The following is a 25,290-nucleotide window of genomic DNA, read 5'->3' on the forward strand; positions in this document are numbered from 1 at the left end:
TAAAAAATACACATGGTATGATTGTATATTAGAAACGTGGGCAAGAATAGTGAACTATTAATAATGTTTGCCTCTGGGAAATATAAGGATGGGAGATACAAAGGAAGAAATGTTGGTCTTTTATATCTTTTTTGGTAGGCATGTTATGATAAAATTCTAATACATGTTCACTAGTGATATAATCATAAATCCTAGAAGAGAAAAAAGACAGATTTACTTACTGGCACATCTTTCTTAAAGCTGACTCCAGTTGGCCTGGTGACTGTAACCGTTTTAGCAACAGTGGTGGTTGTTGAGGTGGTAACCATAGTGCTAACTTGACCAGCAAGAGGAGCTTTTGCTGGAACCTGGGCCTGAGCCTGGGCCTGAGCCAGTGCAATACTTCCAGGGGTTGTGATAGAGCCTTGCATTTTCACAGGAGGATCTCTAGACTGCTGTCCATACTCAATATACTAAAAGGGTAGGGAGAGGAAAAACAGTTAACCTTAATTGCTAAGTCTGGATTATATGTCCCTCTTTTCTGAGAGGGTAAAAAACATGCATGAATGCTTTTTTGGTTCATCTAGCTCCATACTCTTTGCCCCATACCCTGGCACTAGTACGTAAGTAGATTCCATGAACTCCTTCAGCGATAAAATCTTAGTATTTATGAGAGAACTACAGCAAAACAACTTCTAAAGCAGCAGCCCCAGATACTGCATATAAATGCCTTTAAACTCCTTAAAAAATGCAAACTTTAAAAGTCTTAATAATTCATACAGTAAACTCATCTCTTTTCTAATTAGGCAGCAATGAGAAACCAAAGGTCTTAAAAAACAAAAACCGTGGTAGTATGAGTTATTATCTCAATAAAGCTATTACAAAAAAATACAGAGCCCATCCCCACACAATTTAGAGTGCTGACATAAGGATCCTGAAGCTATTTCAACAGTCCTTACCTAGCAGAACTAAACCTACCAATTATGTATACAACAGTTTTCTTTTTAGAGGGACATTTCTAAAGTAGGAAAGAGTCTCAGAAGAAAGTATAGCCCTTTATGCTGACAAAGTACAGAAAGTGATGCTCTCTCTCTCTCCTCTCTCTCTGGCTATCTTGCTACATACAGTGGGTGCTAGGGACTAGTTTTGAGTGATCGCTCTCCTGCTAACTCACTCTTTCTCCAAGTCTTTCAAGCTCCATATTCCTGTCTCTTAATTTGTCTCAGTCCACTCACTTGAATGAATATACTCCACATTCCCAGAGATTAAGTCATTACAATAACCCTGCCCTCCTAATAAATCTAGAAGGATGAGGTAGGGAGCACTGAACTAAATTAAAATACAGAATATCAAGTAGGTTCAAATTCTGATCATCCTGATTTCTTAAAATAAGATCTTATAAAGTTGTCTACTGCATGTTAAAAATAGTCAATTAACCAACTTCCCTGTTCTATGTAAACTGATGTTGACCAAAACCAAGACAAAGGTATAGATAATGCTTACCAATTAACCTAAAATCAGTCACTGCAACAAGCTTCTCAAATTTCAGTAAAAATAACGATCATATAAAATGGTTTTTAAAATGTATATTCCCTAGGTCTATTTTCCCAGGGACTGACTCCTTTTAAATAAGCATCTCAGGCGGGTGCGGTGGTTTACACCTGTAATCCCAGCACTCTGCAGGGCGGAGGTGGGCAGATCACCTGAGGTCAGGAGTTCAAGACCAGCCTGGTCAACAGGGTGAAACTTCGTCTCTACAAAAAGACAAAAATTAGCCGGGCATGATGGCAGGCGCCTGTAATCGCAGCTACTCAGGAAGCTGAGATGGGAGAATCACTTGAACCCGGGAGGAAGATGTTGCAGTGAGCCAAGATTGTCTCACTCCAGCCTGGGCGACAGAGCAAGATTCCATCTCAAAACAAAAACAAAAACAAAACAAAAACCACACCTCAAAGGAATCTAAGGAAGTGTTAAGAAGCCTTTATTTTTAATAAACATGATCTAAGTCTTATGCGTAACAGCTTTGGCTCATATTAACTCATAAAAATTTCACATTTTTACACACAAGATTCCCACTCCAATCCCCTTTTAGAATGAGGCAGGGTGTCTGTACTTTACCTAAGATAAAGATTCTCTTAGTAGAACTGTTTATTCTTCAACTCCATTATCAGGTTAAAAGAATGAGTAAAAAGTTTTTGAAGTAAGCCTGCTACTTAGAAAAGATAATCCAAGAATGATTATTTTTTCATGTTCTCTTGTAAGGCCACAAAATGAACAACCTCAACTAATACGTATACCTATGTCATGCCAATTATTAAGAAATCTTAATGCCACTACCATCAAGTCTACAAAAAAAGCCAAAATATTAAACCCTCCAAATACTACACAGCTATTTGGGTTTTAGGTACAGAGGGCACTTACCTCCTGTAAATGATGTGGAAATTGCATAAAGTGACTGATAGAAGCCAAATGCTGACAATACTGGGGATAGTCCTTCAATCTGCCAACAAAATCATTCTGCCATCATTTCGTGTCAGAACAGAAGCAGCACTAACAAAATGTTTTTGTCCAAATGCTAATCTAGGTCATTTTCTCCATCTTACCTATGAATAACTTATTTGAAGAAAATGTCAAAGGGAAGAAAACAAAAGTAGAAGGAGAAAATACTGATGATTTTCACTGGATTTACATCAGAAAAGACACTACCTTTGATTTTTAAAGGCTATATTTTACTTAAAAATAGATTAAAATGAGCCACTTATCTGGAAACAATTCAAATTTTCACCTACATACGAATGGAAAAATAATTTGTAGTCAACTCATATAGAATACTACACAAAGACTACTGAAACATGTAGTAACATAAATCTCAAAAAACTACATATTTCTATGACTCCGTGTAAATGACATTCTAGAAAAACTTTAGAGATTATCAGAGATTGCGAGTCAGGGAAGGGGACTAACTACAAAGGGGAACAAGGAAACCTCTTGGGAGATGATGAAAATATTCTGCATCAGCCGGGCATGCTGATTTATGCCTATAATCCCATCACTTTGGGAGGCCGCGGCAGGACAATCACTTGAATTCAGGAGTTCCAAAATATTCTGTATCTTGATTGTGGTGGGAGTTACAGAACTACATAAATTTGCCAAAATTCAAAGAACTATACACCTAAAAGGGAAGACTTCTACTGTACAAAGTATACCTCATAAATATCCAACCAAAAACCTCTGCTCTCATTTTAGTTTTCCTACCACTTATTTTTAAAAAGAGAAGCTTTAGCCAGGCCCAGTGGCTCACACCTACAATCCCAGCACTCTGGGAGGCCGAGGCAGATGGATCACCTGACATCAGGAGTTCAAGCCTGGCCAACATGATGGAACCCTGTCTCTACTAAAAATACAAAAATTAGCTGGGTGCAGTGGCACGCGTCTCTAATCCCAGCTACTCGGGAGGTTGAGGCAGGAGAATCGCTTGAACTCCGGAGGTAGAGGTTGCAGTGAGCCCAGATCGCACCACTGCACTCCAGCCTGGGCAACAGAGCAAGACCCCATGTCAAATAAAAAAAAAAAAAAAAAGCTTCAGGCCAGGCACAGTGGCTCACACCATAATCCCAGAACTTTCAGAGACCGAGGCGGGAGTTTAAGAACAGATTGAGTAACATGGTGAAACTCTGTCTGTACAAAAAATACAAAAGGCTGGGCATAGTGGTATGCACCTGTGGTCCCAGCTACTCAGGAGGCTGAAGTGAGAGAATCACTTGAGCCCGCGAGGTCAAGGCTGCAGTGAGCCAAGATCGTGCCACTGCACTCCAGCCTGGGTAAGAGTTAAGACCCTGTCTGTGGGGTCAGGGAAGAGACACTTCATAGGAAACCTATCCACTTACCTGTTTTTAAATCTATCTAGTGCAGCAATCCCAAAATAATACATTTTGGATCCAAAAGGCTTGCGTAAGGCTTCAAGAACATATCGTAGAGCCAGACCTAGTGCCATGTAAGTGACCAGTCCTTTCTCAATTATACCACCAAACAGGCAGGCTGTTATATGTAACTCTTTATCAGGATACTGGGGAAAAAAACGATATTCTTCAAACAAGTTCCTTAGCATACAGTTAAACACTTCTCGTTCCCTCTTTATAGTAGAGTCTTTAAATCTCTGCAGCATTTCTAATACCTGGAAAAGCAAGACAAAAAAACAACGCACACATAAAGGAAACAATTACTAAGTGCCTTTCTCAAATATCCTTGACAAAAGACTGTTAAGTAGAATATTTACCAAAAGAGCTTGAGACAAATATTAAGGTTTCAAAACACACATTGCTATATCAGAGCACTTTGAGCTGGATTTCTAAAAACACTGAAAAGGACATTTATTTAAGACTGGCTTAAACAATAAATAATCGGATCATCCTAGACACTCACCTCATCAACAGACATGGTTGGATGTGGTGGATGATTATATATTCGCTGAAAATAGCTGTTTGCTTCATCATCTATCTCTTTACTAAAGTGCTGGTTTGCCTCTGGCCACACCTGAGACAAGTCCGCTGTTGGAAACAAAAAAGGCATCAGTGGGTATTTAAGCCCTTCTTCCACTTCCCCATAAAACACAGACAGCCAGAGACTATTGCAGTTCTAACTTTAAGGGAAATATAAAAAAACTGAAAAGGGTATTAAGTGGTCAAGTTTCAGTATTAACGTGTTCTAGGGTAGACATAAAAGATCCTTAACAAAGTGCCTTCCATAATTCTACATTAGTATTATCTTCATCAGGACTCATTACAACACAAAAGTTAACTTGGTTCAAACTCATAATGCACTTACCCTTAATACAACCTCATTAAGTTAACAAATCTTTATCACTTTATAATAAAAATCACATTTAACATATAATTATCATGCATGTGCATGAAAGACTGATGTAAACACAAAGCATGCTACAAAACATAACATTCAGACAAGACTTTCACACTAACATTATCAAGTCAGCTGGAATACTTTCAAATCTCGTGTCATGACTACACAGTCCCAATGACAAGGACTTCAGTCAATTATACCTATGGATTTATAAAGATGACTTCTATGAATTTAGTTAGGATAAAAAATCACTAAGGAGGTGAAACAAAAATTGGAAACAGAAATCTGAAATTTTCCTTGTCACTCCTGACTTGCTTTAAAAAAAACTCAACACATGTTTAGGTTAAGTACAAGAGTTACATTCATTTATCTACCACATATTAATTTCTCTTTATCTTATCTATTTCTTACTTTTAGGACAAACACCCTCAGGATGCAGCCTCTTACTAACCATGACTTTGTTCTGGGAATCCACAGCAAAAGTGGATTGATATCTCTAACTTTTATTTTAATAATTCAAATTTGTGAATTTATTCCCACTGGTCTAGAAGGCACATCAACATATGGCCCTACTAACACAAATGAGACATACAACTAAACATTTTTATCAGTCACACTTCACAATCACAGACAACACTACCACTTACAAGGTTTCATCTTACTCTGCTGGAATGTAGGCTGATTCAGTCCAGAGGTGCCCAATTTCCTCTGTACAAAAGGGTCGTTATTCACTGCAGGGAGTCCAAGAGCACCAGTTCCTATACCAGTCAGGCTGCCTGTGCCAAGACCACCTACTAGAGAGAACGAAGGCAGCCACAAATCCTATCATTATTCATATTCTTGATTTTATTAACATCTCAGATGTATTAATAAGACTGACTTTTAAAATAGTCATAATAACTCTTACTTTAAAAGTCAGAGCCTTTGTTAATTCCCTTATTACATCTATTCAATTTTACAGAGCCTACAAACTAGGCAGTAACAACAGATAATCCAAATTTCTTCAGCATCTGGAATTATTTATATTCTTGATAATGTGCAAAAAATTAAGTATACATTCTCGAAGCACATACTCCCATACCCAAGGTAGTTAAAATAAGGAGGTGGCTAGCTTTTCTCAATTATTCAAATCAGATAATTTCATGATACCATCTTTTAAAGTTACCATGAGTCTCAAAACTTCTTTATTCCTCTCAACTCTGACAAACGGAATCTTACAGTAATTAGAGCTTTGCTAGGAAGGCCTTAGTAAGTTCAGTAACGTTTATTTAAATGAATTAATCATAAAAGCCAGAAGCACAGAGCAGCAATGTTAACTAGATCAGAGTCAATGATAACACTGAAGTCCTTAGGTTTTAGTGCCCGAACTTACAGTGTCAACATAACAGGTACAGGGGGCTAAGAAGATGTAGGTAACAAACAACCACAACCACCAAAAAAATGTAGCTTTTACTTCAATGTGAAGTTACATGCCACGGTATCTGGGAAAAAAACTGAAAACGTGGCCAGGTGCGGTGGCTCACGTCTGTAATTCCAGCACTTTGGGGGGCCAAGGTGGGTGGATCACCTGAGGTCAGGAATTTGAGACGAGCCTGGCCAACATGGTGAAACCCTGTCTCTACTAAAAATACAAAAAACTAGCAAGCCATGGTGGCCGGTGCCTGTAATCCCAGCTACTCAGGAGGTGAGGCAGGAGAATCGCTTAAACCTGGGAGGCTGAGGTTGCAGTGAGCCGAAATAGCGCCACTGCACTCCAGCCTGGGCAACAAGAGCGAAACCCCGTCCCCCGCAAAAAAAAAAAAAAAACCTTAAAATGTTTTTAGGATGTCCTATCATCTTCAAGGTTGGTGAAATGCAATAAGGCAGGCAGAACATATGCCTGAACCTGATATGTACAATAGTTTCTAACTTTATTATACCAACCTGAATTCATAAAGCTGTTAGTTCTTGATCTAAGCCCTTTAGAAAGTGATTAACATACATGTTACCACTTATATTATCATGTTAACACAAAATCCTTACTAAATAATTCAATTAACTTTACAACTACAAATATCCTAATTCTTTCCTCCAATTAGACTGAATGGAATATAATCTGTTTTTCTTTTCCTAACTTTGGATACTGAAGGAGCTTTCACAATTTCATTTAAACAGCTTTCCTTGTCATAGTGACTCCAAACCCCTTACGAAACAGTAAGGCATAATGAAACTTATGAATAATCCACGCTCTCATTTGCCTCCCCCTTACCTGGAAGCTGTGATGAAAGTCCTCCAATACCACTGAATGCAGTGGTTTGATTGGGGGTTGAAAGGGGTGGAAATGCTTTTGCTGGTGACTGAGGGGTACTGAATGCAGAACCCAAATTTGGAGGAAAACCCTGCATACTCTGGGTGTGAGGGGCAGCTGAACCACCTATACTAAGAGATGTCATTCCAGCAAGAGGGTCAATCTAAAGAAAAACATTATAAAAATGTATTAAACATACTTCGAGGAAAGGCAGACACACATAAAGCAGTCTTTAACAACAGCTCTTCATACTCTTAAAAAGCAAACTATTACACCCACTCAATCACAATGATACTTAAATCCCAGTTATCAAGTCAAGCGTGTCAGTCACTTTTCTTACTGTGTCACATATGGAATAGGTTTAAAGAGTTTGCCTTTGACAAAGTTCAGGTTGAGAATCCCTTATCGAAAATACTTGGGACCAGAAAAGTTTTCAATGTTGGATTTTGGAATATTTGCGCACACATAACCAGGTATCATAACAATCCCATCATGGGGAGGGGACCCATGTCAAAGCATGAAATTCACTTGTTTCACATATACCTATATACACATAACCAGAATGTAATCTTATAAAATATTTTTTTAAGCATTTTGTGCGTGAAACAAAACTATGACTATGTTCTGACTCAACACATAACATCAGATTAGGTATGGAATTTTCTACTTGTGGTGTGTCATGTCAGTGCTCCAAAAGTTTGATTTTGGAGCATTCTAGATTTACAGATTAAGGATGCTCAACCTATAACAGAGCCATAAAAAGGGCTATAAAATCTAATGAACAACACTTAAGATGAACTGCCCTAAACTTTTAGTGGTGACATGGGACAGTTACATTAATAAATCCTCACAAATTCCAATAAGTCACTTTAAAACAATCTCTCAAGCTAAATTTAAGTTTCAACATAAATAGAAATATTAGAAATTAGAAACAAATCTCCCAGTCAAAATAAATTTAGTCAAAATTTGGGGATTTTGGAGGTGGGGGAAGATCAGCTCCAATTTTGAAAACAAAAACAAGGTATGTTATTCACCAAAATATGTATTTTTAAAATATCTAATAACTGCACTTCCAGGCTTAAGTTTGTGGCACTACTTCATACCTTCATGGCTATAGAATGTGACAAGCAAATGCCTTTTATAGGGAAGTAGCCACTGAATCACTAAGTTTTAGCCTCTTTCTTTCCTTAAAACCCAATATGCCATTCAATGCATCTGAAAATAGAAGCGCAATATGTTGCTCCCAGAGAGAAGGGGGTGGTTGATGTCAGGGAGTAACTTAAATGTACCTTGTTTTTAAAAGAGCAGTTCAGTTGAGAGCTGAAGAGCCCCAGTTATAACAAGTCGTTATGCTCTAGCACTGTTGCTTGGCCCGTGAAGCTACAAACAAGACACATCAGGTTCAAAGGCAGTGCTTAGGTCTCAAGAGTCTATGTAATTCATATTTTAAAAAGAAACCCTCTTCATTTACCTAAATAAGTTGTTTGTATATTTCCTCTTAGCGTCACGTTCTATTTGATGATAAAATCTATTCTTAACTACAATGCCTATTTACATATCTCCTTTAAAATAAGTGGATGCTAGACATGCAGTTATCTAAAATGTAACAAATTCAGACAATTTATTAAAGACATAGAAGCTTATTCTATTCCAAATCTATGGCAAATGAAGATGTATCGAATGTAGCACTCATTTACCTGAACAGGAGAAATGGCATCTAAGCTGCTAGCACTAGGAGGACGGCCTTTTGGCATAACTCCAGGTGGTGGTTGTCTGGCCTTATTCATAACATTACTGCAATTGGCTACCATGGTGAGGATAGTTTCCGATAGCTCCTGAGAAACACTCCTAAAATAGAGGGGAAAAAGTAAAAAAAATCAGTTCCTATTCCCCAGAACATGTAAGTAAACCAATCTGATTTTTATTTTTTTTGTTTCTTTTTGAGATGGAGTCTCACTCTGTCACCCAGACTGGAGTGCAGTGGCACGGTATCAGTTCACTGCAACCTCTGCCCCGCAGGGTTCAGGCGATTCTTCTGCCTCAGCCTCCTGAGTACCAATTTGATTTTCTAATAAATAAACTTTGTTGAGGCCGGGCACAGTGGCTCATACCTGTAGTCCCATTGCTTTGAAAGACTGAGGTGGAAGGATTGCTTGAGCCAGGAGTTTGAGGCCAACCTTGGGCAAGATAGCAAGATCCCATGTCTACAAATATTAAATAAGTATTAAAAAGTCGAGGCTGGGCGTAATGGCTCACGCCTGTAATCCCAGCACTTTGGGAGGCCAAGGTGGGCGGTTTGCCTAAGGTCAGGAGTTCAAGACCAGTCTGGCTAACATGGTGAAATCCCATCTCTACTAAAAACACAAAAATTAGCCAGGCATGGTGGTGCACGCCTGTAGTTCCAGCTACTCAGGAGGCTGAGGCAGAAGAATCACTTGAACCTGGGAGGCAGAGACTGCAGTGAACCGAGATCACGCCACTGCACTCCAGCCTGGGTGACAGAGCAAGATTCCGTCTCCAAAACAAAACAAAACAAAAGTGAGCCTGGTCTCGTGGCAAGCGCCTGTACTCCCAGCTACTTGGGAGGCTGAGTTGGGAGGATTGATAGAGTGCAGGAGTTCGAGGCTGCAATGAGCACCACAGCATTTCAGCCTGGGTAAGAGATGAGAAGTAAAGGGAAAGGGGAAAGAAAACTTGCTGGAACATGTAGCCAAATTTCTGCCACATCCTATCCCTCTGCACTTGTCACTCATCACTAGAATTTTCTGAGTGCTGGCTTTCTCTTGAAACTAATTTGCACTTCTGAAATGAACTAGTACACAGTACAACCAAAATATTTTAAAATTCTCCAAGAAACATTCCATAGCTTCAACCACTTTGTCAAAAATTATGCCCAAACCCAAACATATCAAAGCAAACAGGCATGCAATTTTTATACTAGTATATCACAGTCTAAGATAATATATGTACTTATAGACAAAAACACCATGCACAGTCATTACCTTTAACAAGCACATGAAGAAGCGACTGACCTCTAAAACAAATGTCAAGTAGGGTAAATGTTTACTTGACAGTTAAACCAATTTTCCTATCTTAGGTTGCTATCACAGGTTGAGCATCCCAAATCCGAAAATCTGAATCCCAAACACTACAAAATCTAAAACTTTTTGAATGCCAATGTTTAAAGGAAATGCTCATTGGAGCATTTTGGAGTTTGGATTTTTGAACTGAAGGTGTATATTAAGCAAGTATAATGCAAATGGTTAAAAAAAAATTTTTTTAACCCAAAACCCAAAACACTTCTGATCCCAAGCATTTCCAAGAAGGGATACTCAGTCTGTATTGCCTCATACAACCATGGGGTCCTTTGTATTTAGAAGCTCTACTTGGATCATGAGCGGTGGCTCATGCCTATAATCCTAGCACTTTGGGAGGCTAAGGCAGGCGGATCACCTGAGGTCAGAAGCTCGAGACCAGCCTGGCCAACATGGTGAAACTCCATCTCTACTAAAATTACAAAAATCAGCCGGGCGAGTGGCAGGCACCTCTAATCCCAGCTACTCAGGAGACTGAGGCAGGAGAATTGCTTGAACCCGGGAGCCGAGATTGCACTACTATACTCCAGCCTGGGCAACAGAGTGTGAGACTCCATATCAAAAAAAAAAACAGAAGCTCTACATGATAGCTGGGAGGTGGAGGTGGCTTACACCTATAATCCTAGCACTTTGGGAGGAAGGTGGTAGTGGGAGGATCACTTGAGGAAGGAGCGTCAAGACCAGCCTGTGAACACAGCAAGAATTCATCTCTACAAAAAATTTTCAAAATTAGCCAGGTGTGTTGGTACATGACGGTAGTCCTAACCACTTGGGAGGCTGAGGCGGGAGGAGTGCTTGAGCCCAGGATTTCAAGGCTGTAGTGAGCTATGATCACATCAATGCACTCCAGTCTTAGAGAAAGAAGACCCTGTCTCTAAAAAAATTAATTAAAAAAAAAAAAGGGCAAGGCACGGTGGCTCATGCCTGTAATCCCAGCACTTCGGGAGACAGAGATGGGTGGATCACAAGGTCAGGAGTTTGAGACCAGCCGGGCCAACACAGTGAAATCCCTTCTTTACTAAAAATACAAAAAATTAGCCAGGTGTGGTGGCAGGTGCCTGTAATCCCAGCTACTCGGGAGGCTGAAGCAGGAGAATTGCTTGAACCTGGGAGGCGGAGGTTGCAGTGACCCGAGATCACACCACTGCACTCAAGCCTGGGCGACAGTGAGAGACTCTGTCTTAAACAACAAAAAAAAGCAGTAGCAGCTGTACATGAACTTAGTCTTAAATCTTCCCACCTAAATTCAGAATGTTACTAGTGGCATTAAGAAGTAAAAGTGATCACTCAGAAAAGAAAGTGGTTTCACATTTGGAGGAAAAAAAAAAACAAAAAGACTAGGGTGCTAACAGTACTGAATAAGCCTGTATTACATTAAATCGATAAGAGAAAAATCTATGAAAATTTTTACTTGTGCCAGCAAAATAACAATAGTTTGAACATAGAAACAAATGAAATAAACAAGTTGTTTTATGTCCATTGAAGCCAGGAAGAAAAATACAGTCCCGTACCATATAATGACATTTCAGTCAACAAAATGGTATATGGGACCACATATATAATGGTTGTCCCACAAATTCTAATATCATATTTTGCTGTACCTTTTCTGTTTAAATATACAAATACCACTGTGTTATAATTGCCTTCAAATTATTCAGTATAGTAACATCACTGTACAGGTTGGTAGCTTAAGAGGAATAGGCCATACCACATAGGCAAACTGTATACAGTACATTATACCATCTAGGTTTGTTACCAGTATACTATATAATGCTCACACAAAGACAGAATTGCCTAATGACACATATCTCAGAAATGCATTCCTATTGTTACGCTATGCAGACCACAAAAAAGAAAAGGGAGCCTCACACTCCTAAAGGTATTGGTCTACTTATTTACTTTAGAAACAAGTAGAACATTAGTTTCCACAAAAATGCTCAAAATAATTAAAGGTATTTCAAATTTAAGGAAACAAGAGGCCCTCTGAATCTTCACTTACAAATGTATCTGCATTCCAAATACTCCACAACAATTAAAACTTCATAGAGATACCGTATCTCCATGTTGTCCCATATCTCACCATAACAATGGGGACATACTGTATTAGCAAGGCTGTGGGGAAATAGACGCTGTAACACTGCTGGTTTTACAACATAGAAAAATCCCTATGGAGGAAAATTTTGCAATACCTAACACAATCGCACACGAATTTACCTATTATTCTGACACATCCTCTTCTAGTAGTCCAATTACACACTGGTAAAAATGATGGGTGCAAAACACTGCTCACTACAACACTATATGTGATACAAAGAGCGAAAACAAAGTGAATTTTCACCAGTAGGAGACTGGTTGACTAAAGTACAGAATACTCATTCAATGGAGTATTATGCAGCAATTAAAAGAAACAAGGAAGCTCTCTAATTGTATGGAGTGAACTCTAGGATATAAGATCAAGAAGCAAGTTGTATATTATCTCTTCTACAGTGAAGGATAAATATACAAATGAGTATGTGTTTTTAATATAAGATAATGCAAAATAATTAATGACAGTGGCTAACTACAGGAGAAAAGGAGAACAAGGTAGAGGTATCAGAGTTCAAAGTAAGATTTCTCCAAATGTATCTTGCTTTAGAGTTTTGACTTTAAAATCACATCTATGTTTTACCAATCACGAAAACAAAAGCAAGCAAACAAACCATTAGATTAAAAAAAAAACTGTTCCAAAAAGACCAATGCCACGGGTCAGAAAAACAGGCTACAAAGCAGTAGATGGTAATTATATTATACTACATTGAATCCAAATGCCTTCAACTGTGTAAGCCACACTAATATTTTACGTCTTATGGAAAAACAAAAAAAGTAATTCCACCAATTATAAGACACATCACCAATAAGACACATCGTTTCAGAAATTAAAGTAGGAAGAAAAATAAAATGGGCACTTTAGAATAAACTATAGTAAATTAAAATATTCACCTTTATTATTTAGGGATAAATTCTTATTTCTGACACAGTTTCAAACTTAGAAGTGGCAAGAACTGGCCAGGTGCAGTGGATCACCTGTGGTCAGGAGTTCGAGACCAGCCTGACCAACATGCTGAAACCCCCTCTCTACTAAAAATGCAAAAAAATTAATTAGCTGGGCATGGTGGCATGCACCTGTAATCCCAACTACTCAGGGGGCTGAGGCAGGAGAATAGCTTGAACCTGGGAGGTGGATGTTGTAGTGAGCCAAGATGGCACCATTGCACCCCAGCTTGGGCAACAAGAGAAAAACTCCGTCTCAAAAAAAATAAATAAATAATAAAAGAAGTGTCGCCGGGCGCAGTGGCTCAAGCCTGTAATCCCAGCACTTTGGGAGGCCAAGACGGGGGGATCACGAGGTCAGATCGAGACCATCCTGGCGAACACAGTGAAACCCCGTCTCTACTAAAAAGTACAAAAAAAAAAAAACTAGCTAGGCGAGGTGGCGGACGCCTGTAGTCCCAGCTACTCGGGAGGCTGAGGCAGGAGAATGGCGTGAACCCGGGAGGCGGAGCTTGCAGTGAGCTGAGATCCGGCTACTGCACTCCAGCCTGGGCGACAGAGCGAGACTCCGTCTCAAAAAAAAAACAAAAAAAAAACAAAAAAAAGAAGTGGCAAGAAGGCAAGAATATTACAATTAACTCCCACAAATGCTTTTCATGCCAAGGGTATACATTTGCCCTATTAATCTAACCATTCTTTCTATACTTTTTGTCCTGCAGCATTGGTTTGGATATATCATGAATTTATCCCTAAATGCTTCACTACATGTTTTCTTCTTTTTTTGAGACAGGGTCTCACTGTCGCACAGGCAGCAATGCAGTGGTGCAATTACAGTTCACTGTAGCCTCTGCCTCCTGAGTTCAGATGATCCTCCAACCTCAGCCTCCCCAGTTGCTGGGATTCCACACATACAGACCACGCCCAGCTAATTTTTAAATGTTTTTTTCAGAGACGGGGTTTTGCGACGTTGCCCAGGCTGGTCTCAAAATCCTAAGCTCAAGCAATTTGCCCACCTCAGTCTCCTAAAGTGCTGGGGTTACAGGTGTGAGCCACCATTCTCAGCCTTCACTATGTATTTTCTATAAGAAAAACATTTTCCTACATAGCCATGTAAAATCAAACATCAGAAGCTTAACAATGATAAAATAAATAGGCCATGTTCACATTATACCAACTATTCCCACAATGCTCTTCGAAGCTATTTTTCCCTTGGAACAGGATCCATTCCATTGCATTAAGTTGTCACCTCTCTTCAGGTCATTTAATCTTAAAGATTTTCTTAGCCTTTACGTGTCCTTCTTGACTTCATTCTTTTAAGTACAAGTCAGGATCAAGTGTAATGGTTCACACCTGTCATCCCAGCACTTTCAGAGGCAGAGGCAGGTGGATCACTTCAGGTCAGGAGTTCAAGAGCAGCCTGGCCAACATGGCAAAACCCCATCTCTACCAAAAATACAAAAAATTAGCCAGGTGTGGTGGTGTGCGCCTGTAGTCCCAGCTACTCAGGAGGTTGAGGGAATCGCTTGAACCCAGGAAGCAGGGGTTGCAGTGAGCCAAGTTCGCAACTGCATTCCAGCCTGGACAAGAGAGCAAGACCCTGCCTCAAAAAAAAAAGGGGGGGAAAGTACAAGTCAGTTGTTTTGTAGAATGTCCCTTGATTTGTCTGATATTCTAAATTCAAATTAGGTATCACAACCTTACGGCATAAATTACCTTGAATTCTTCTCAGTGCATTCTATGAAACACATGATGTAGGTTTCACATGGTGATCACTTTGATCAACAGATTAACATGGTATCTGACAGGTTTCTCCACTGAAGTTGTTTTCCCCCTTTGTAATTACAATGTAATTTGTGGAGAGATATTTTCAAACTACATAATTATCCTGCTCTTCAAACATATACCCATTACTATTAGCACACATTAACAATTACAACTCCATCATAGTAACTTCTGTATGTATTAGTTGAAATAACTTTCCTTCTCTGGCATTTATTATCATCAGTATAGACTCAGAATACTTTGGATACATTATCTTATTAAATTTTTCAACAAGTACTGCTAAGAGATCAATTAAAGAAATTAATTGAGGCCGGGCGCGGTGGCTCAAGCCTGTAATCCCAGCACTTTGGGAGGCCGAGACGGGCGGATCACGAGGTCAGGAGATCCAGACCATCCTGGCTAACACGGTGAAACCCCGTCTCTACTAAAAAATACAAAAAACTAGTGGGGCGAGGTGGCGAGCACCTGTAGTCCCAGCTACTCGGGAGGCTGAGGCAGGAGAATGGCGGGAACCCGGGAGGCGGAGCTTGCAGTGAGCTGAGATCCGGCCACTGCACTCCAGCCTGGGTGACAGAGCAAGACTCCGTCTCAAAAAAAAAAAAAAAAAAGAAAAAAAAAGAAATTAATTGAAACCCAAAAGTTAGGTAAACTGCCTTCTTACAATAAAAACATTCTGTGCAATTTTAACAAGCAATTAACTCTGCAGAATATTCCACCGCAGATGGATTAAAATGTATAAATGTAAAAGGCTACACTTTAGAACTTGAAACTGCAGAACATTTAGAGCTTATAGAGCAGAGTGCTTTGGAATGAATAATTATTTCTTGTACAAGGCAGTCTTGTGCAATGTGGAATGTTTGTAGACAGTATCATTGGTTTCTTTTATTATTTTATTTCTGAGACAGAGTTTCACTCTTGTTGCCCAGGCAGGAGTGCAATGGCAAGATCTTGGCTCACCCCAACCTCTGCCTCTGCCGGTTGAAGCGATTCTCCTGCCTCAGCCTCCCGAGTAGCTGGGATTTCAGGCATGCACCACACGCCCGGCTAATTTTTAGTAAAGACGGGGTTTCTCCATGTTTATCAGGCTGGTCTTGAGCTCCCAATCTCAGGTGACCCACCCTCAGCCTCCCAAAGTGCTGGGATTACAGGTGTGAGCCACTGCACCCAGCCTAGTATCATTGGTTTCTACTACTAGGTGTTAGAGGCATGTTTCTCTCTAATTATGACAAAAAGACCATCAGGCCAAGCATGGTGGCATGCGTCTATAGGACCACCTATTCACAAGGCTCAGGCAGGAAGACTAAGCCAGGAGTTCAAGGTTGCATTGAGCTATGATTGTGCCTGTTGAACTTCAGGCTGTTCAACAACACAGTAAGACCTCAAGGGGGAAAAAAAAAAAAAGGCTGAGCATAGGGGGCTTATGCCAATAATCCCAGGACTTTAGGATGCAGAGAGGATTGTTTGAGCCTGTGAGTGAGCCATGATCACATCACTACACTCTAGTCTGGGTAACGGAGCGAGACTATTCAAACAACAACAAAAAGAAATAATGCTGGCCGGGTGTGGTGGCTCATACCTGTAATCCCAGCATAGGAAGAGTGCCTCGGCTCAGGAGTTTGAGACCATCCTGGGCAACATGGTGAAGCTCCATTAAAAAAAAAAAAAAAAAAAAAAAAGGCGAGGATGGTGGTATTTGCCTGTAATCCCAGCTAATCGGAGGCAACAGAGCAAGACATCGTCTCAAAAAAAAGAAAAAAAAAAATACATTCTCACAAGGCAAAACGATAGGGTATGGGCTGACTTCCTCTCCTTCATACAAGCAACTAGAAAAGTATCTGAATCAACTTTTTCAGAACTTTGGAAATTAACCAAAGGCTTATAAACAAGTAGGAAACGTTTATTCAAGAGACTATCAAGCTTTCTAGCATATTAATTTACCCTATTATTCCCATCTCCAGCTACACAGCAAGCTTAGAAGCTAACAGCTCTCAATCACAATGAAAACCAGAAGCCTGAGAAGTGAGTCAAAACAGGGTTAAAACATCAAAGTCTCCTTCTCAGTGAACTGTCATGATTTCACCTGTATAGGGAGTCTGTGTGAGAACACCATGACATGGTTGGATTTATTTGATCTAAAAACTGACCCAAACAAAAACCTTTTCTGCATGAGGTGTTTGCAAAAAACATTTGAAAGTAATTGTCTGAAACTGACTGCCTGTCCGAGATGGAAGACTATCACAGTTGGAGCAAACCACAGGCTAACTAAAAATCTGTAAAGAAGGCCAGGCACGGTGGTTCACACCTGTAATCCCACCACTTTGGGAGGTGGGCAAACCATCTGAGGTTGGGAGTTCGAGACCAGCCTGATCAACATAAGAAACCGCCTCTACTAAAAGAAATACAAAATTAGCTGGGCGTAATGGTGCATGCTTGCAATCCTAGCTACTTGGGAGGCTGAGGCAGGAGAACAGCTTGAACCCAGGAGGTGGAGGTTGCAGTGAGCCAAGATTGCACCACACTCCAGCCTGGGCAACAAGAGCAAAACTTCATCTCGGAAAAAAAAAAAAAATCTGTAAAAAACTTTGGGCCGGGTGCGGTGACTCAAGCCTGTAATCCCAGCACTTTGGGAGGCCGAGGCAGGCAGATCACGAGGTCAAGAGATCGAGACCATCCTGGCCAACATGGTGAAACTCTGTCTCTACTAAAAATACAAAAATTAGCCAGGCGTGGTGGTGTGCACCTATAATTCCAGCTACTCGGGAGGCTGAGGCAGGAGAATCGCTTGAACCCGGGAGGTGGAGGTTGTAGTGAGCTGAGATCGTGCCACTGCTCTCTATCCTGGTCAACAGAGTGAGACTCTGTCTCAATTAAAAAAAAAAAAGAAAAAAGAGAGAGAGAGGAAAAAAACTTTGGAAGTAAAGACTAAGGTGGCTGTGAACTGCCTGGCTTAGTGCTGAAAGTCAGCCCCAAAGAACATCTAAGACTCTCCCAGAGTAAAAACTAATTATTGATTCCCAAGATTAGGTTTAAGAAAATCTCTGTCAATCTTAGCTGACAACAAGGCTAACCAAGCAGGAACTTCAGTAGCCAACTATTATAAAGAAGAGAATTAGTTTAGGAAAGTCACTAAACAGAAAAAGGGCAATAACGAACAATACGCTCTGCTGAAGAGGGAAGATCTGATTTCAGGAAATGTCATATTATTTAAAGTTGTCTGTTTTCAACAAAAAAATTACAAGACCTGTAAAGAAACAAAAGGGTGTCCCACACGAAGGGCTGGAAAGCTATCAGCAGAAATGATCCTTGAGGAAGCACAGCTGTTGGCCTTACTAGACACGGAATTCAAATCGGTTACCTTAAATAGGTTCAGAGAACACATTTATTTGCATTTTATTTATTTTATTTATATTTTATTTTATTTATTTTTGAGACAGAGTCTTACTCTGTTGCCCAGGCTGCAGTGCAGTGGCACAAACTTGGCTCACTGCAACCTCCGCCTCCTGGGTTCAACCAATTCTCCTGCCTCAGCCTCCCAAATAGCTGGGACTACAGTTGCCTGTCACTACACCTGGCTAATTTTTGCATTTTTTTTTTTTTTTTTTTTTTGAGACGGAGTCTCGCTCTGTCACCCAGGCTGGAGTGCAGTGGCCGGATCTCAGCTCACTGCAAGCTCCGCCTCCCGGGTTCCCGCCATTCTCCTGCCTCAGCGCCCGCCACCTCGCCCGGCTAGCTTTTTGTATTTTTTTAGTAGAGACAGTGTTTCACCGTGTTAGCCAGGATGGTCTGGATCTCCTGACCTCGTGATCCGCCCGTCTCGGCCTCCCAAAGTGCTGGGATTACAGGCTTGAGCCACCGCGCCCAGCCTAATTTTTGCATTTTTAATGAAGATGGGGTTTTGCCATGTTGGTCAGGCTGGTCTTAAACTCCTGATCTCAGGTGATCCAGCCCTCCCAAAGGGCTGCTGGGATTACAGGCTGAAGCCACGACACCCAGCCACTACTGAACACATTTAAAGGAAAGTATATCAAAAGAACTGAAGGAAAGCATAAGAATATTATCTCAAAAAGCATGTCCATAGAAATTAGCCAAAAAAAAAAAAAGCCAAGAACCAAACAGAAATGTTTTTTCCCGTCAGACACTACACTCTACAACGTACCAAACAGAAAAAGCACAGTAACTGTAATAAAGTTTCACTAACCACCACACATTCAAGCAGACAAAAGAGTTCATTTGAAGATGGATCAATTAAAATTATCTAGCCTGAGAAAATGAAAAAGAAAAAAGAAAAAAAAAAAAACGGGGTGGGAGGGGCTGAGAACTCAAGAGACATGTGGAGCACCACTGAGTGTGCCACCACAAACATAAAGGGAGTACAAAGAGAGAAGAAAAAGGTACGGAAAGATTTGTAGAAATAATGACTGAAAACCCTGTAAGTTTTTTAAAAAACATTAATCTAGACATCCAAGAAATTCATTAAATTCTAAGTAGAATAAACTCAAAGAGATTCACACCTAGAACAACATAATCAAGCTGATGAAAGAAAAAAGACAAGGAGAGTATCTTACCAGCAGCAAGACAGAAGCAACTCATCACATACAATACTCAATAAATTAACAGCTGATGTCTCATCAGAAACCATGGAGGACAGAAAGCAGTGGGGGAGCACATTCAAAATGTTCAAAGAAAAGGAATGCCAACCAGGAATCCTTCATCTGGCAAAGCTATCCCCAAAAATACAGGAGGAATTAGGATATTCCCTAGATAACAAAAAGAGGTAATTCATTGCTAGCAGTCCTGCTGAAACAAGAAAAATTCAAGAATCCTGGCTGAAATGAAAAGACACTGAACACTGACCTGAATCCGTATGAAAAAATACTGGCAAAGATACACAGGTAAATATGAAGGACAGTATGAATCTTCTAATTAAAGAACAACCGGGTTGGGTGCAGTGGCTCATTGCTGTAATCCAAACACTTTGGGAAGCTAAAACGGGAGATCAGTTTGAGCCCAGAGGTTCGAGACCAGACTGGGCAACATACTGAGACCTCAACTTTACAAAAAATAAAAAAATTTATCAGGTGTGGTGGCACATGTTTGTGGTCCCAGCTACCTGGGAGAATTGCTTTGAGTCTGGAGGGCTGAGGCTGCACTGAGCTGTGATCGTGTCCTGTGTGGGCAACAGAATGAAACCCTGCCTCAAAAAAATAACTGCATGAATTATAAACCTTTTGGTGATCATATAATGTATAAAGGTATAATTTGTATGACAATAATGGCAAAAATCAAGGCAAAGGGGACGAAGCCATACTAAAGGAAAATTTTGGATCCTACTGAAACTAAAAGATTGGAATAAGTTAAAATGTTAGTTTTAATACCCAAGGCAGCCACTAAGAAACAAAACAAAAAATAAAGTCAAAGAAACAAAGGAGTTAAGATGGTACGCTACAAAATATTTATTTAACAGTAAGACAGGCAATAATAGAAGAACAGAGGGACAAAGGTGACAAGAGATAGAAAGATTAACAGCAAAAGAGCCCTACATTGTCAATAAATATATTAAATGCAAGACAGGCAGAATGTAGTAAATACACACACAAATTCACACACTCCAACCATACCTTCTCTAAAAGAGACCTGCTTCAGATTAAGACACATATAGCTTGAGGAAAAAGAAAGAAAAAAAAAAAAAAAAAACAAAGATATACCAAGCAAACCACTATAGATAACTATAATGGTTATACTAGTATCACACAAAACAAACGTTTAAGAAAAAAACTGTTAATAGAGACAAAGACATTTTACAATAAGGGTCAATCCATCAGAAATATGTAACCATTAAGGCCGGGCATGGTGGCTGATGACTGTAATCCCATCACTTTGGGAGGCCAAGGCGGGTAGATCACCTGAGGTCAGGAGTTCAAGGGCACACTGGGAAACATGGTGAAACTCCATCTCTACTAAAAGTACAAAAAAAAAAAATTAGCTGGGCATGGTGGCGCACACCTGTAGTCCCAGCTACTCCAGAGGCTGAGGCAGGAGAATCAATGAAACGTAGGAGGAGGAGGTTGCAGTGAGACAAGACAGTGCTACCACACCACAGCCAGGGCGACAGAGCGAGACACAAGACTCCATCTCAAAAATAATAATAAAATAAAGAAGTATGTAACAATTACAAAAACATATACTTAAAAACAAAGCCCCAAACACATGAAGGAAAAACTGACAAAACTGAAGGGAGAAAAAGACGGTCAAAAAAATAACAGGAGGCCGGACACAGTAGCTCACGCCTGTAATCCCAGCACTTTGGGAAGCTGAGGCGAGTGGATCACTTGAAGTCAGGAGTTTGGGAACAGTCAGGCCAATATGTTGAAATCCCATCTCTACTAAAAATTTAAAAATCATCTGGGTGTGGTGGTGAGCACCTGTAATCCCAGCTACTGAGGAGGCTGAGGCACAAGAATCACTTGAACCTAGGAGGCGGAGGTTGCTGTGAACCAAGATCACACCACTGCACTCCAGCCTGGGGGACAGAGCCAGACTCTGTCTCAAAAAAGTAAAAAAATTAAAAAAAAAAAAAAATTGGGCCGGGCATGGTGGCTCACACCTGTAATCCCAGCACTTTGGGACGCCAAGGTGGGCGGATCACCTGAGGTCAGGAGTCCGAGACCTGCCTGACCAATATGGAAAAACCCCGTCCCTACTAAATATACAAAATTAGCTGGGCTTGGTGGCGCATGCCTGTAATCCCAGCTACTCAGGAGGCTGAGGCAGGAGAATTGCTTGAACCCAGGAGGTACAGGTTGCAGTGAGCCGAGATCACACCACTGCACTCCAGCCTGGGCAACAAGAGCAAAACTCCAACTCAAAAAAAAAAAAAAAAATTGAATACTTCTATACTCCACTTTCAGTAACAGATAGATCTACAAAGATAGGCCAGGTGCAGAAGGTCATGCCTATAATTAATTGAAGCACTTTTGGAGGCCAAAGTGGTAGGATGCCTTGAGCCCAGGAGTTCAACACTAGCCTGGGCAAGACAGTGAAATCCTGTCTCTACAAAAAATAAAAAATCAGCTGGGCATGGTGGTGCATACCTGTAATGCCAGCTACTCTGAAGTTTGAGCGGGGGAGGTGGAGGTTGCAGTGAGCCATGATCATGCCACTGTACTCCAGCCTGGGGAACATACACACACACAAAAATTAAGTTAATGCTAGGCGTGGTGGCTCACGCCTGTAATCCCAGCACTTTGGGAGGTCAAGGCGGGCAGATCACTAGAGGTCAGGAGATGAGACCAGCCTGGCCAACATGGTGAAACCTGATCTCTACTAAAAATACAAAAATTAGTTGGGAGAGGTGGTATATCCCTATAGTCCAAGCTATTTGGGAGGCTCAGGCAGGAAAATCACTTAATCCTGCGAGGCAGAAGTTGTAGCGAGCCAAGATCGCACCACTGTACTCCAGCCTGGGCGAGACAGCAAGACTCTGTCTCAAAAAAAAAAAAAAAAATTAAGTTAAATAAATACTTAATAAATTTAACAAAATCAGTGCAAGATGTACACTGAAATGAAAAAATATCATTGAAAAAAATTAAAGAGGCCGGGCGTGGTGGCTCACACATGTAATCCCAGCACTTTGGGAAGCTGAGGCAGATCACCTGACGTCAGGAGTTTGAAACCAGCCTGGCCAACATGGCGAAACCCTGTCTCTACTAAAAATACAAGAACTAGATGCGTGTGGTGGTGCACACTTGTAATCCCAGCTACTCGGCAGGCTGAGGCAGGAGAATCACTTGACCCCGGGAGGCGGAGGTTGCAGTGAGCCGAAATCGCACCAATGCACTCCAGCCCGGGCGACAAGAGTGAAACAACATCTCAAAAAGAAAAAAAAAAAAATTAAAAGACCTAAATAAGTAGAAAACCATCCCAGATTCATGGATTAAAAAGACATTATTATTAAGATGGCAGTACTTACGAAAATGAGCTAAAAATTCAACATAATACTCTCAACATTCCCAGTAGGCTGTTTTGCAAATTTTTTGCAAAAATTGACTAGCTGATCTCCCTTTTTTTTTTTTTTTTTTTTTTTTGATACGGAGTCTCATTCTGTCGCCCAGGCTGGAGTGCAGCGGTGGGATCTCGGCTCACTGCAAGCTCTGCCTCCCGGGTTCACGCCATTCTCCTGCCTCAGTCTCCCCAGAAGTTGGGACAACAGGTGCCTGCCACCACGCGTGGCTAATTTTTTTGTATTTTTAGTAGAGACGGGGTTTCACTGTGTTAGCCAGGATGGTCTTGATCTCCTGATCTCGTGATTCACCCACCTCGGCCTCCCAAAGTGTTGGGATTACAGGCGTGAGCCACCGCACCCAGGCTTGACTAGCTGATTTTAAAATTTCTAGGAAAATTCAAGGAACCCAGAAGAGCTGCAACAATCTTAAAAAAGAACAAACCTGGGAAATTCATAATCCCCAATTTCAAAACTTACTGAAAATCTATTGTGATCAAGACTGTGGAACTGGCCTAAGAGACACAGATCAACAGAATTAAGAAACCAAAAACAGCCCGGGTGTGGTGACTCGCACCTGTAATCCCAGCACTTTTGGAGGCTGAGGCAGGAGGATCACTTGAGCCCAGGAGTTTGAGATCAGCTCGGGCAACATACTGAGACCTCATCTCTAAAAAAAAAAAAAAAAAACAGAAGAAGAAGAAGATGATTTAAACAGCTGAGGGGTGGCATGTGCCTGTGGTCCCAGGTACTTGGGAGGCTGAGGTGGGAGGATCGCTTAATACAGGAGTTTGAGGTTGCAGTGAGCTATGATTGCACCACTGTACTCCAGCCTAGTCGACAGCAAGACCTTGCCACTTAAAAGAGAGAGACCACAAACAAACCCATGCACTACAGGCAATTACTTTGAGATAATTCAAAAGAGAAAGTAGTGGTCTCAACAAATGCTCCTGAAACAACTGGATATTCACATGCAAAAGATGAATTTGGACCTCCATCTCACACCAGATACAAAACCTTAACTCAAATGGATCTAGTATGTATCATAAATAGTATAGGACTTTGGACTTAAAAAACATTGGACCATCTTAAACTGCTGTAACTTTCACTGAACCTCTTCTTCCACAAATCTACAATTATTCATATAATCCAATTCAAAGACAGTCATATTCATCCATGTACTTCTTACCCCGCACAAGCTTGCAGACAGGCCAACATTGTCGCCAGAGTTTCTGGAGGAAGTTGAGCACTTTTGGGCTGGTCTTTTTCTGGGGCAAGGCCACCCAAAATAGAAGGACACCGTCTCTTTAAAAAAGTCATACATGCCTGGATAAAAGGCTCCTGAGGAAGAGAAAAGTCTCTCAGTGTATTTAAAATTTATATTAAATGTTTTTGGATTAAAGATAACTACCAAGCACTATAACTAAAATCCAAAATATATAACATCTGCATTGCCACTGCAAAAAGTTGTTTCTTTTAAATTTTTCTACTTTTAGTTTATTACTGCTGCACAAATTTTGAAACTTGTACTTTAGTCATTTTAGCCACCAAAATTTAAGAGGAAAAATAAATGAACAAATCCTGCTTACCCCATGCTCTCGAATTTTATCTGTGAGCCACTTATCAAGTTTGAGGTATTCACGACGTGAAGCAAGTGCAGCAAGGTCAATAACAAAGGCAAATGGAGTACCATTTAGCAGCATTGACAAGGCCTAAAGGACAAAGCATATTAGAAAATGCAAGTGGAGCAATTAAGAAACTATCTCTGTCCCACATTCTGTTTCTTGCTTTCCACAAAGTTCAAATAAAACACACTGCTAATACTTCCTTGGTCACAATTTAAACAGCTTAGCACAATTCGGTGGTAACATTAGTCTTTTTTTTTTTTTTTTTTTTCATTATTTTCTAAAATAATGATCACATTTTAAAGGTGAATACATGACACTACCTTCCAAACAAACTTTACCGTACTTTTTAAAATAACTAAACCTAGAGCAGAATAAGACTGAAAGCATGAATAATTATCCCTACCCATTTTTCAAAATCTAAACACAGGTTTAAGCACGACTACATCACCAGTACATTAATGCACCTAGTGATTAATAATATAGAGTCCATGCTGTGCATGGTGGCTCACGACTGTAATCCCAGCACTTTGGGAGGCAAGGCGGGTGGATCACCTGAGGTCAGGGGTTCAAGACCAGCCTGGCCAACATGGTGAAACCCTGTCTCTACTAAAAATACAAAAATGGCCGGGCGCG

General features: G+C 40.5%; 1 protein-coding gene and 1 non-coding gene across 15 annotated transcripts in view; both read right to left on the reverse strand.

Annotated features, from left to right (window-relative positions):
• Positions 1 to 25,290, reverse strand: part of CNOT1 (CCR4-NOT transcription complex subunit 1) — a 111,417-nt gene that overhangs the window by 31,818 nt on the left and 54,309 nt on the right. For 4 of the 14 annotated variants that reach the window (XM_077986302.1, XM_015126307.3, XM_015126304.3 and 1 more), the window contains exons 15-23: positions 24,619 to 24,741; positions 24,219 to 24,370; positions 8,821 to 8,971; positions 7,085 to 7,286; positions 5,499 to 5,630; positions 4,402 to 4,526; positions 3,867 to 4,153; positions 2,401 to 2,479; positions 222 to 452 (exon numbers count right to left, since the gene is read on the reverse strand). In XM_077986302.1, the coding sequence (XP_077842428.1) occupies positions 222 to 452; positions 2,401 to 2,479; positions 3,867 to 4,153; positions 4,402 to 4,526; positions 5,499 to 5,630; positions 7,085 to 7,286; positions 8,821 to 8,971; positions 24,219 to 24,370; positions 24,619 to 24,741 (1,482 nt within the window). Of the gene's footprint in view, positions 1 to 221; positions 453 to 2,400; positions 2,480 to 3,866; positions 4,154 to 4,401; positions 4,527 to 5,483; positions 5,631 to 7,084; positions 7,287 to 8,820; positions 8,972 to 24,218; positions 24,371 to 24,618; positions 24,742 to 25,290 lie in introns of all 14 variants that reach the window. The other 10 variants (XM_077986300.1, XM_015126305.3, XM_015126302.3 and 7 more) reach the window with 3 other exon arrangements.
• On the reverse strand, positions 8,405 to 8,540 carry LOC114674507 (small nucleolar RNA SNORA50). The gene has a single exon (XR_003725660.1). It is a non-coding gene; the product is annotated as a small nucleolar RNA SNORA50 (small nucleolar RNA).

This window comes from Macaca mulatta, chromosome 20 (genome assembly GCF_049350105.2).
Source record: "Macaca mulatta isolate MMU2019108-1 chromosome 20, T2T-MMU8v2.0, whole genome shotgun sequence".
NCBI lineage: Eukaryota > Metazoa > Chordata > Mammalia > Primates > Cercopithecidae > Macaca > Macaca mulatta.